The sequence below is a fragment of the Oryza glaberrima genome, chromosome 7 (assembly GCF_000147395.1).
Source record: "Oryza glaberrima chromosome 7, OglaRS2, whole genome shotgun sequence".
In the NCBI taxonomy this organism is placed as follows: domain Eukaryota; kingdom Viridiplantae; phylum Streptophyta; class Magnoliopsida; order Poales; family Poaceae; genus Oryza; species Oryza glaberrima.
Window position 1 is genome coordinate 10,242,455 of NC_068332.1, and position 13,375 is coordinate 10,255,829.

The following is a 13,375-nucleotide window of genomic DNA, read 5'->3' on the forward strand; positions in this document are numbered from 1 at the left end:
TTTTTACTGTGTATAATTTATTTAATGTTTCAGCTCATTTCTTTTAAGGAGATGGGACGCTTGATTTGTAGCATGCTCCAAATGTTTTTGTGTGTTATTCCTCCATTACGACAAAAAGAGAGAGCATTATATGTGACGAGAAGGAAATAAGAGGAACAAATTGGCAGAGAAACCTAAGACCGTTGGATCTGAATGGACGGCAGATCAACACATGCTTGGACGGGGGCAACGGTAAACTCGCCTGCCAATTACCAAAGCCGCCTTCGTGTCGTGCGGCTCCACCGCTTCGTTATCCAAATCGAACGAACAACGAACCCCTCCTTCCTCGCCTTCCTCGAGTTGAGCTCTCGCTCCGCCGCCGGCCGCCGCCTCGAGCTGGGAGGCGGCCATGGGCGCCGCCGGCCTCCCGGCACCGGTACTACTCAAAATCCCCCGCTCCTCCCATTCCTCCTGCCTTCCTCCCCGCTGCCTCTTTCATTGTTACGGTTTGTTCTCTTTAGGCTAGGGGAAGAAAAAACGTTCGCGGCGGAGCCAAGTTTCCGCTGGGGATCATTTGAGTGCGGAACGCACGATCCCCTTCCTGCGTTGTGGGAACGGGATTGGATGGAGGCGGGAAGAGCGATCCCGGAGCTGGGCTCGTAGCGTGCGTTCGCTGCCATCCCTGGCGCCGCCGAAACCACACATCGAGACTAGTTGAATAGCACTTGGGGGTAGCTCTTGGACCTCGGTGTACCGTTCTTGTGTGTCGCCTCGCCGTCTTCTGTTATGGATAACTGATCCTGGCCCTATCTAGAAGCCCTTGACAATTTAGAGCGGTGGTTTTCGATGTCCCTTGCTGGGGGTTGGGGGGCTTGGATCAGTAGTATACTTGCCCCCTGGTTGTTTTGGGTTATTTGGCTCCATTGAAACTGTAATGACAATACCACAATGGGAAACAACTAAACGAGTAATAGGCTTGCTTATCTTTGATTTATTTTTGTGAGCTGAATGCTAATATTCTTGCCTAATGGAGCTAGTCATATATAATTTCAAGGTTAAAGTCCACTTTTCACCCTTAAACTACAAACCGGTTATTTTTCACCCCACTTTCAAAACTGGGCAAAAAAAATACCTTTGGACATATCTGTTAGTCGTTTGGTTCAAAATGGAGGTCATTTTCCTAGTTCACACTTAGTTTGTTGATGCAAATGCCACTTAATTAGGTTCATAATCATGAAACCTAAATAGGTTGAAATTTTGTGCTCTCTTTGGAAGCAAGTTCATCTTTTGAGTTGCGTACATGTCTATATTGTAGGGATGCCTGCAGAAATTTGGACATATCGTTGATGCCGAAAGATTTGTATTAAACATGTCCAACCGTGGAATCCATAAGGCACTCAGTTTTCAGTGCTTTGCTTCTGATGGGCGTGGCTTTGGAGCTGGTTCTACTAATAGACGGAAAGTAAGTTCCCTCAATCTTCTTTCTTTTCCTTTGATACATGGAACTCCAGCACATTCCATCTTTGACTATCATAATTTTGAACAAGAGAGAAACTGAAGCTATGATGTAGCCCTATGGCGCTATTACAGTTTCTTAATTTGAAAATATTATCTTCGTTGGAGTCCAAATTTTCCAAGGGTTGAAGAAGTTTGGTTCTATAGTGGTTAGTTTTCCAGATTGCATGCATTGTTCAAGCATGCTATCGTAAGAAGTTTGATTCTCTAGCGGTTCACTCTTCTCCTCAGATTAAAAGCAAGAAGAGGCAAAAGGATGTTGCACAGGAACCAAGGTACGAACCTTCAATCATGCTGCTCTATTGGAGTTCTTTTTCCTTCATACCTGGAAGTAAGAACTAACAGTTATGTTTTTTGTTACTCATTTATGGATTAATATTGCACAGTTAGAATTTTATTACAGTACAGTCCACATCAAGTGCATAAATGGAGAGCTATTTAACTTGTTCTAGTAATAGTTTCAGCAAATATAGATATTGAAGGGAAGTTAAAACATTGTATGAAGTATGGTTTATTACGATGCTATTCATGTTCAATTTTCCCTCCTTTTCCTAAATGGATATGTTGTAAATAGTAGTCTCTTTAGTAATAAATATCTGGTGAAAACATGCTTATTCTGTGACTGAGGTTGAAATTATGAGTTATTGGCTTATCTTGTCATTAGCTATATAAGGAGTTGCACCAGCACACAAATAGTAGTATTTCATAGGAAAACATTGCTGATTTTTTCTCAAATTTATTCATAAAGTATTTCTTGTGGTGCAGCAAGGTAATATCTGGAGGTTCCAAGAACAGGGACCAATGTAAGTTCAGTTAAATTCTAGTTGATTGCATGTATTTTTCTGTTTAACCATTTGCAGCGTGCATTATAAGTTTATAACAATTGGAACTAAATTTTACCATGAGTGATAATACTGTTTTATACATAACAATGCGTGCCACATGGTTCAAGTTATGCTAAGATTACTGATGTGTTTATGTTTTCCTGTACTTAGTTAGACTTGGGTTACTGTTTTATGTACTGTTCTATACATAACAATGCTTACCACATGGTTCAAGTTATGCTAAGATTACTGATGTGTTTATGTTTTCCTGTATTTAGAAGTCCTAGGGTGTCCCATTTCTAGTGTAAGCTGCCTTCCTTACGTTAATATTTTTCAGTATAGATGTCCATTTCTGTTATCGTGAAAAACTTGAAGTGGCGAAACCGAAATACTAGAAACAGAAACTTTATTTATACTTATCTGCTCACAGGTTCTAAACTGTTCACTTGACAGGATGTAAATCTAAATTTGCCTATTGTCATATTTTCTATTCTTAGGTCAAGTGTTGTATAGTTTAGTATTTTGGCAAGCGGTTTAGCTCAACAGAGGACAGAGGTTCATCATCATAAATTGATAAAATTGTTGTTATCCTTGTTCTTGTTTTTTTTACTGCACCATTTAGCTGGCAAACCCATCTTAAAACCTCTGAGTTGTGCATCTCTGGCGCTCTCAATATAAGCTGGGTAATTGATCTTTGGTGTACATGTATGACCTGAAACTAATTTTCTGTCTTTGGCATTGATGTTTGGTGGATATGAGATTTTTTGTTACTTAACATACTTTTGCTCGCACTTGGACTTCCATGTTCTTTAGGGGCGCTGGACTTAGGGACTCGAAGGGAAAGTAAATATGCTAAAACTGTCATGGATAAGCAATTTCTAGAAAAAGTGGAAGCTGTTCGAAGGTACTGACGAATAACATCATACTATAGCAAGTTGATCAATAAATGTGACTCCATGAGCGAGAACCAGTATGTTTCGAATTGAACAGAACCTCATTTTTTAACCAATATACTAACAAACATAAACAAAAATGTAATGATTTAACCAATGCATTTTATATGACCTGCTGTATGGCATGACTGTCATTTTTACCTTTCAAGATATAGAATCTGGGTAGTATTGCTACACCTTTCTGGCTATCCCCTGCTCTGCTAAGAGGTCCATATAAATAACATAACCCTGTACCATTGGGATTCTGGTTGAAGCTGTTGTCCAGAGTATGGCTTTGAATCACATTGCGTTCTCAAAATAACATTTCATAGTGCCATGAAACTATTGCCTATTTTCTGGCAGTAATAATGCCATGAAACAAGACGAGTTTAAGACCACCCATAATCCCAGATTATATGATGCTCGCTGGATAATTTTTTCATAATAAAAAGTTGTTCATGCAATTCTCTCATAAATGTGAAAGATCAGCAGAGTTAATGATATAGGGTAGTAGACAATACCGCTTTCCTGTATTTTGTTTAAATGCTATACATATGCAAGTAAAATAAATTCTCAATCAGAAGAAACACAAAACATCTAGCCATGCATTAGTTTTTGTCCTTTTTGATCTCTAGACTGATTGAGAATTTTAGTTGTCTTAGATGAAAAACGTGAAAATTTCACATGTCTTTAAGATACTTATGATCTTATTAAGTCTCAAGATATGCAAATCAAGATGGCATCCTGTGAAATCGAGATCCATTCGGAATTCTTACCGGTTGATATTATGCCAAATAAAATATGGCTACATTTAAATTGGACACAAATAAAAAATCGATAGTAGTTCATATTTCATAATCTGCAGCATAGTGGTTAGATCTTGATCGTGTTTACTGTATGTACACTCGAAGTTATTTTGGTATATTGCATTGGATGCTTCTTCTAATTTATATTATTTTCTTTACAGATCTGCACTTGAGAAAAAGAAAGCTGATGAGAACAAAAATTATCAAGCTATTGATTATGATGCCCCAATTGAATCAGATAAGAGTACAATTGGTTTTGATACGAGGGTCAGTATTTATTATAAAATGGTTTTGCATTTCCATAATTTGTTAGCTAGCTTATCATATACTAATAAAAAATTTCCCAGCAGGTTGGAATTGGCATAGCTGTCGTGGTCTTTGGATTAGTCTTCGCTTTTGGGGATTTCCTTCCATATGGAAGGTGTTCAACTTCTGTTGTCGATGTAGATAATTATTTCCTTGTGCTAGTTTTGATTATTGGTTAACTCTTTACACGTCCTTGTTCACAGTGTTAGCCCCAGCAAAGAAAGCACTGTGGTTAGCAAACAACTTTCTGAGGAGGAAATACAAAATTTCAAGGTAAATGTGTTTTTGCCACAAAAATTTTTTTGGTTTTGACCACTAAGTACTGTGAAATATGCTGCACATATGTGGCTTTGGCCGCAAGTAATTTATTAAAATGTGCAGTACTGAAATTAGGGCATATAAGTACATCTATTGGCAAGCTTGTCTAGTATATCTGTGGGAGATTAGTTTCATATGTTTGACATATAATTTTTTATTCTTGTTTGACAGTTTGTTGTTATATTAAGAGATTGCCAATTCTTTTGATTAGACAGCACTAGAAGGTTTTGAAGCAACACTGCGGACATCACCTAATGATCCTACTGCTCTTGAGGTGAGTTATTATTTCCAACGTACTTCTGGTTGTCTTAATACTGTTTTTTCCTCAATAAATTTCTTTTCTCAATCTGCATTTTGTTGACATATGATATTATAATAATGCTGTAGTTTACATTATCTGGTGCATAGGCTGATGTTGAAATGAGCTTGTAATAATGTACAAATTTCATAAATGGGTGTCATTCTATCATGATTAGGGGCTTTTGTTCGTGCTACAAGCTAGTCTACATGAGTTAGAAATGTTTGACATTGTTAATCTAATGTTTAGTTCTTTGCTGAACTTGTGGCATGGAACACTTTCTTAAAACCATACCTCATAAGGCCACAAGATGGAGATAGTTTCTTTCCAAATATTGCCACAAATGGCATGCGACACACTTTTTTTGACAAAACTATGGCAAAGTCTGGCATATGTAACCAAATTGCCCTGTATATCAACCTGATGTAAACTTGCACGATAAGAATATTCTTTTATGTTGTCACATGCAGGGTTTACTGTTCATGTTCACAAACAGTAAGTAGGCACTGTAACACCTGACTAGAACATTAGATGCCGATGATATCTTATCTTTTAGTAGCATATCTTATCTAGGCATATTTTGAGATATGATCCTATCTACTTGGAGATGTTAGCTGTATTATCTGGTTGCTGTAGATTGATATGTTTGGGCCAGTTCTAAAAGTATTGTCAGGCATTACCATTCTTTTTCATCAATGAAGTCACATGAATGATTTAATCTAGTTTCCACAAAGTAGAACAAATGTAGAGATGATTACAATCTAAGTCATGTATATGGTAAAAGTGGCTCACAATCTAGACCTAGTCATGCATATAGCAAGATTATTCTTTGATTTAATGTGAGAAGATTTGAACAGACCAAAAAAGAGGGAAAAGTGCACATTGAGTTTACCACTTAAACTGGTACCTTGATGATCACCTTCTTAAATGAATCCAACAATGATACATCATCCACTTCCATTCCAAGCCAAAAGCAATCAATCTTTTTGGGAATCACAAAATGTAACTGAATACTTCAACACTAATTACTGATTGCTTGACTTTGACTACTACTGCGCTTTTAAATACCAATGTAATTTTCATATGGCATCACAGGGTGTGGCAGTATCATTGGTTGAACTTGGTGAATATCAGAAGGCTTCAGAATTCCTAGAGAAGCTTGTTAAGGTAAGCTGCATGCTATTCTTGGTGCCCATTGTATTTGTCATTTAGAGTTTGTCTTGCTTATGCACTTATTATATGGTTGAAACACAATTTATTTTGATATAGGTGATCCCTGACAAAGTTGAAGCATACCGTTTGTTGGGTGAAGTAAAGTTTGAACTCAAGGATTATGATGGGAGTTCTTCATCATACAGAAAATCTTTATCTGTAAGAAAATTGAAATGCACTTCTATGTTGTATATATTCTAGTTTATCATACTGGTTTTCTAATGCTAACACTTCATGAAGCAGGCGTCAGAGAATATCGATTTTGAAGTTTTACGTGGTCTGACCAATGCACTACTTGCTGCTAAGAAGCCAGATCAGGTCAGTTGATAAATTATTATTGAGAGGGTATCGTGAACTTGTGTAGTTCACATTCTTTCATTCTATCTATCCATTATAACAAGAGTTATCCATACAGCGTGGTGTTTAATTATGAAGTTGTCTAGGTTAAGATTTGGACTTGCACTAAGGAAACAAGAAATTCCTTATAGCGTAGAAATTTTGGATAGAGAAGCTCTATGCAATTCATTGGTACTGTTCATGGATACATGATCTGAAGCTCTAGCACATGTTCCTCAAAGCTGAGGATATCCTGTAAGTGTGGTCGATTTTCTAGCATTTTAAACACATTGTCAGGCTGGAGATAAGCAGACTTGAGCCACTTACATCTGCTACTGGGTAAGAGATATTTTGGAAAAGATATAAATACATACATGTTCTGTGGCTTTTCTACCTTAAATACATGCATTCTGTGATGTAGGTATGAATGTGTTTTCAAATCTGACATTTCTTACTAGCTTTTGGGACTGTAGAGATCACTGAGAGTTTTCCCTTGGCTGGTTACTTCATACTCAAAATAGCATATGCCATACTTTATACATTTACACCTTTTTTTATTTTCAATAGGCAGTTGATGTAATTCTCTCTTGCCGTCAAAAGTTGAATGAGAAAAGTCAAACTCAAGTTGCGAATTTGGCGGCTGCAAATGATGATGGTGCTCCAAAATCTCAAGATATTGATCTTATCCAAGTAAGTTTACTGCTATATTTTACAATATTTTGCTACATGTTATATTTTATAAAATACATGTTAGTAATCTTGACAGACAATCCAAATGGACAAGTATTGAAAGAGCCACTTGGATGTGGTATTCTACTTATTGTCTGAGATGTAGAAATGACAAATTATATCAGTGCTAGGTCTAATGCAAACAATATTACAAGAGGATCATGCTTAGCATTATTCATAAACTTAGTAATATAGTCTACTAATGACCAATGAGTAGCAATCTTAGATTTATTTTAGTGTAGCACTAAACAATGGTCATATGAACTATATAAGAGCAGATGCCATCATATTCGTGTCAGTACTCTTGTTGAAAACTACACAGGATATCCTTATAATGTTTGGTGGTATGATCGCTAACACACCCTTTTCATTTAGAATGACTCATACATGATTGGAGTAACATGAATAGAAAGGGTACAACAACCTAAATATTAATGGGGTGAAAGACAATGAGCTTCGCTCTAGAAAGCTCATGCGTTTGAACGTAGGCTCTGGTTTGACTCGTTCTATTCTCGAGCAACTTGTGAGCCTCGAGTTTTTTTGACAGCCCTAGTTGGACTCGATCCATGTGATTTTGAGCGAAGCAGAAAGTGCAGGACTCTAGGTTGTAACAAGAAGGGGCAGGCTATTGTTGTAGCCTTGTAGGTACAGTCCTTATTGCAACAAACATGGATAGTGCCGGGTTGTCATGCAGAGCAGCTATGCATGAGCATGGAGGTGAGCTTCTTCGGCGCATAGGCAATAATGAGAAAGTTCTTGAAATGACTTGTGATAAACTCTGTGGTGGCGGCAAGAGCTGGATGAAGAGCTATAATGGTTTCATCTCATGTTATGAATTTGACTTGCTTAATGTCCTAGGCCAAAGCCAAATGCTAATAAGCATAAGTTAGCTAAACGCACATACTGTCAACAGATGCTCTTATGCCACAAAGTTGGATGCCATAATCTTATTTGCCGCATAATTGATTGGCTTTACTGAAATGCCACAAAGTTTTACCACAACACGACGTGAAGTTCCAAATTTATCTTGCCCTCCGATCCATCTTTCCATGAGCGTCAGGTCTAGGCCTTACGGCTGCATGATCATGTCTATGAACATGTCCAGACATCTAGTACGGTGTGTTGTGGAATGCCTTGAGCTTCTCCGGTCTGGTGGCATGGCACTGCATCGCAGGTCAATGTAAGCTTCCATTGCTGCTTGCTGGCGATGAGATACACGGGGTGCCACAGAACGAGCTTGAGAAGGCCTCATACAACTGCCGGTGGACCTTGTCCTTGACCACGTCTAGCACCTTGCCCTTGGGCAGCTTGAGGTCCTCAGAAGGCATGGCCTAGGGCGGCATTTGGAGTCCAATGGTGCGAATTTGGATAGCTATTTTATCAGTTTAGGTTTATCTTCTCATGTCAAGTTTGGATAGCTTATTTATTTCCTTGTTCCTCTTAACTAGTCTCTCCCTCCCGTGCACCCTTCCAATGCGCACTTCGTTCTTTTTTGTGTTCTGTTGCCTACCATCGTACCTTGCTGGTGGCTGAGAGGTTTGGGGCTGAGGCCAGCAATCTATCACAACTACAATCTTTGGTCTTTGCCAGGCCGTGACAACTTGGTACCAGAGCAAACTCCTGCGCCTGTAGACATGTCGGCCGCTGGTGGAAGCGAGGAAAGGTTTAGGCCAGCAAATGGTGGTCATCCTCAAGAAGCTGGAGAAGTTGGACGTCCTGGAGTCGAAGCTTGGTGACATCAATCACCAGCAAAAAGAACATCACCTGATCACCTTGCGATCAGTCGTTTGTAGGCCAGTAAATCAGCATGCAATGCCGATACCTTCTCGGCGAGCAAAGGCATCCTCCTCCAGTCCCCCGACTATCTTCGGCTCTGGGTAGACCACCAGATGGGCGCGTTGTGCTAACACAAGTGGTACTTCCCGACATTCGACAGGAAGACCCCCTGGCCCCTGACATGGCTTATCTGCTGTGAGCAATTCTTCCGTGGGCAGTGCACGTTAGAGGACCATCTGATTGCGTACCATCGTGTCTAGCTGACCGGGAGGTCTGAGGTTTAGGCTGGCTAGCTATCACGACTACAAATCTTCGGCCTTTGCCAGGCTGTGACAGAGGTTGAGGAAGAAGAACATGGCAATTGGTGGGTGAGTTGAAAAGGTCAAACATGGTAAATAAGCAAGTATGTGGCAAATGAGAGTATGCCATCCTGGCATGAGGGCATTTTTTCCCAACAAAAGTGTCATGTACGCAAGCGAGCCAATAATTTAAGAGCAATTAAGCATTGTCAAATAACATTATTTATTTACAGATAGACTTTGATCCTAAATGTTTCTTTGTACATGATTTTAGTAGCTGATGGTTAAGAGGAAGATTTAGCTGTGAATTTAAGTCTTAAATTATTTTCATATGTTATTGCAGGTTGATCTGCTTTTAGGAAAGGCTTATTCTGATTGGGGCCATATCAGTGATGCTGTTGCTGTTTATGAAAATCTAATCACTGAACATCCTGAAGACTTCCGTGGTTATTTGGCTAAGGTACTGATCAATCTTGTGCTTTATATATGAGCTTTAATGAAGCCTTTTTTTGGATAAGGCAATTCATTAATCACTGACCTTAATGATTTCAATATATTTGGCATGCTAAACCAATATATCTAATTTTTCAATAGGAAAAAGTCCAAATAACCCCCTAGACTTTGATTAAAAGTCCATCTAGTACCGTGAAGTTTGAAACTGGACATTCAGCCCCCTAAAATTTTACAATATCATTTATATGGCCCTCTAAGGTGGTTTACAAAGTGGTTTTTATTTAATCTGCATATAAGCTGGCTGAGCTTTGATCATGTGACATACATATTGGATATATATGTTAAAATTTTCACTTAAATCTTTCTTTTTTATCCCTTGTTCGCTCTCACTAACAAGAAAGTACTAACGTAACAATAGTATGACATCACTGTATAAACAACCTACAAATGATGATACATAAATATATTGTATTAGTAATTTAAAACCGCTTGTTTAAGATCCCGAATACGCAAAACCACTATCCAAAACATACATTGTGTATTAACATAATTCGGATTTCTTACATAACTGGTAATCTCCATCCTTTTTCTTTTATCCATCTTGCAGGGAATCATATTAAAGGAAAATGGTAAATCAGGTGAAGCAGAGAGAATGTTTATTCAGGTATTGTTTTGTCTGTGATGTCTCCCATGCTAAACTTTTAAGTTTTAACAGAAGTGCAAATGGACTACAGACCTGTAGGGTTTTAAAATTTGTAGCCTTATAATTTTTTAGTAAATTTCATAAAATTGCAACTTTAGTGACAAAACTATCAGCTTGCTGCAACATTAGGGACATATTTCAGTTTGTTGCAACAATAGCGTGGGAAATTATCAGAAAACTGCACTTTTACGTTATATGCTGCTACATTTGTCACCTATATGTACTGTAACAACATATAACGTAAAAGTCGCAGTTTTGTGATAATTTACCAGGCTATTATTGCAGCAAACTGATAGTTTTGTCACTAAAGTTGCAGTTTTCTGAAATTTACTCAATTTTTTTAAGAAAAACCTGAAGCTGTAAATTCTGAGTAATAAATAAAACTACAGTGCTTATGATATTAAGGATCTACAAATTTGGTTGGTTACTCTCCTGCTGCCATCCCACCAGCCATACATGTTTATGCCATTTTGGTCTTGTTTGGCTGTGCTTCAATCCCCGCACATCCACATGGATAGGCCAAGGGATAATTAAGCCTATCCAAACAATGTCTTGGACAGAAAAATACTCTAAATGAATAGGGGAGCAATCAATGGAAGCAAATGTTTTGGATCTTCAGACATACTAGCCTATTAAGTCGCGTGTTTACACGACTATATATAACCTTCCTGTCTATTTAATGTGTTTGTATATAGTTTATATTAATTAGCTTAAATTTTAAGTCAACAATGTAAATACATTTTTAGAACATCATTTGTAAGGAAGTTTAGCTAAAATGTTAACGAATTTATCTTGATTTATGATTTAATAATACTATTATAACACAAATAATTTATCATACATTACCACCACCACTAACTTTCTCAATTTCTAAATGTGTCATACACGTTTTGTAATAATAATGTATATAGCCACATCCATTACATGTTGCAAGGCTATCATGATCTGTTTGAGAAATATCTATATGCTATTTACTGTAAGTCTTATATTCCTATATTAAAACAACTTTATAAACTTTACTATGCCTGTGCCACATGATGTACTTTAGGTGTAGTGAAGTAACCGAGGCCATGTGATCTATAGCATTAGGTTAATTAGCTATTAAAAATACTCATTATTATTGATATAATAGAACTACTATTAAATAATTATCATATGGTCAATGTGTAAGGGATTTTTTTTTTCATTCTCCTTTCTCTGATACCACATCTCATGGGATGGCTTGAAGGGTTAGAAACATCCCTATTTTGATAGCCATTTTTTCCTATGATCCAATGTTCCTTTTTATCCAAATCACGCATCCACGGTTCATGTTTGTTTGATGATGTGCTTATCCTGGTGGTATTTTTGGATTCTCTTTTCACTACTTCCTCCGTTTCATTATAAGTCGCTTTGACTTTATCTAGTCGAACTTCTTTAGTTTTAATAAAATTTATAGAAAGAATTAGCAAATCCACAACACAAAATTAGTTTTATCAAATGTAACATTTAATATATTTTGATAATATGTTTGCTTTGCGTGGAAAATGTTGATATATTTTTCTATAAACTTTGTTGACTAGGAAAAATATCAAAACGACTTATAATATGAAAATGATGGAGTAACTTATCCAAATCATAGATCTGGCTGTTCATGTTTGGTTGATGATGTGGCTCACCTGGTGACAACTTTGGATTCTCTTTTCACTAATGCAGATATATTGACTTTCCTGTGCAGGCCAAATTTTTCGCACCTGATGCAGCGAAGGCACTAGTTGATCGATATGCACAAAGGTAGCGTGAGACACAACAGGGAAATTCCAATTCCTCTAATTTTTGTCCCATTATTTTTTGTTTAGATAGCATCGATCTAAGTTCGTCAGGAATTTTATCGCCTGTCAATTCCTAGATTCAGCACGACAGAAGGGACACGGGGATAATTTGCTTGTCAAACAATATTTAGATCAAGGCAGTTATAGTATATAGAAAGCCTTCTTGTCGATAATAGCAAATTTATAGGATTTTGAGATTGTGTATTCTTTTATTAATGAATTGATTTGAAATAAAAAAAATTACGAATTTCCGTAGAACTCATTTAACCCTACAACAAATTAATTTTCTAGGCTCTGTTTTTTGCAAATATTCGTGCAGCTTATATGCCGAATTTTTTAATATATAATAACTAATATCCTATGAATTAAATATATAGTAAATCAGATATAAATTTTTAACAACACGATGAACGCTGAGGGAAATAGCGTCCAGGTCTGGACGTCCTTGTGAACAGCCGTACGCAGACAGCGTCCAAGCATCTGTTTGTTGTGAAGGAAGGCACATGAGGGGAGAAAAGAAAAAAAGCGTGACTACCTAGTTATCGGCGCCGGCGGTACGTCGTCGTTGCCCTCGTCCACGAGCGGGGAGCTCCACACGTCACTGGCTGGCTTCGCATCTCGTCCAATTGCCCGAGGGCACTAGTCATGCGATGCGTCGGCCGGCGCCGCCCTCCAATCACGCGCGAGGCTGCCGCCTCAGCTTTCTTCGACGCGTGCATAGTATCAGGTGATGCATACATGCATATATACTGAACTCCACATGATACATACAGTCGTCGAATGGCAAAAGAGATGGAACCGTTTGTGCATGTGGGAATGGAATATGTGTTGGATTCACTCATTTACATGCATGCAGTTCCGCATGATCAACCGTCCAACCAGCAGAAGTATCAGCGACGACGCAGGCGTTCCTACCCACGAGGTCCGTCTACCTGCGTCATGCGGTCCCCAACCCCAAGGCGCGGACGAATTCGGCGAAGCGGATCGAGGTAGCGAGTACAAACTAGTTGGTGAGCAACACCAGCGCTTGCGAGCGGCAGCAGTCGGCAGAGCGACGCGGAAGAAAATTCTCTGCGGC

General features: G+C 38.2%; 1 protein-coding gene across 1 annotated transcript; it reads left to right on the top strand.

Moving 5' to 3' along the window:
* Nucleotides 1-268: 268 nt before the first annotated feature.
* Nucleotides 269-12,555, top strand: LOC127779800 (uncharacterized). The gene is made up of 16 exons (XM_052306703.1): nt 269-415; nt 1,295-1,441; nt 1,726-1,769; nt 2,260-2,297; nt 3,132-3,222; nt 4,218-4,323; nt 4,407-4,477; nt 4,566-4,635; nt 4,892-4,954; nt 6,074-6,145; nt 6,248-6,349; nt 6,434-6,508; nt 7,094-7,216; nt 9,674-9,790; nt 10,391-10,447; nt 12,204-12,555. The coding sequence occupies exons 1-16, from the start codon at nt 389-391 to the stop codon at nt 12,261-12,263; spliced, it is 1,263 nt and encodes a 420-aa protein (XP_052162663.1). The 5' UTR covers nt 269-388; the 3' UTR covers nt 12,264-12,555.
* The last annotated feature ends 820 nt before the right edge of the window (nt 12,556-13,375 follow it).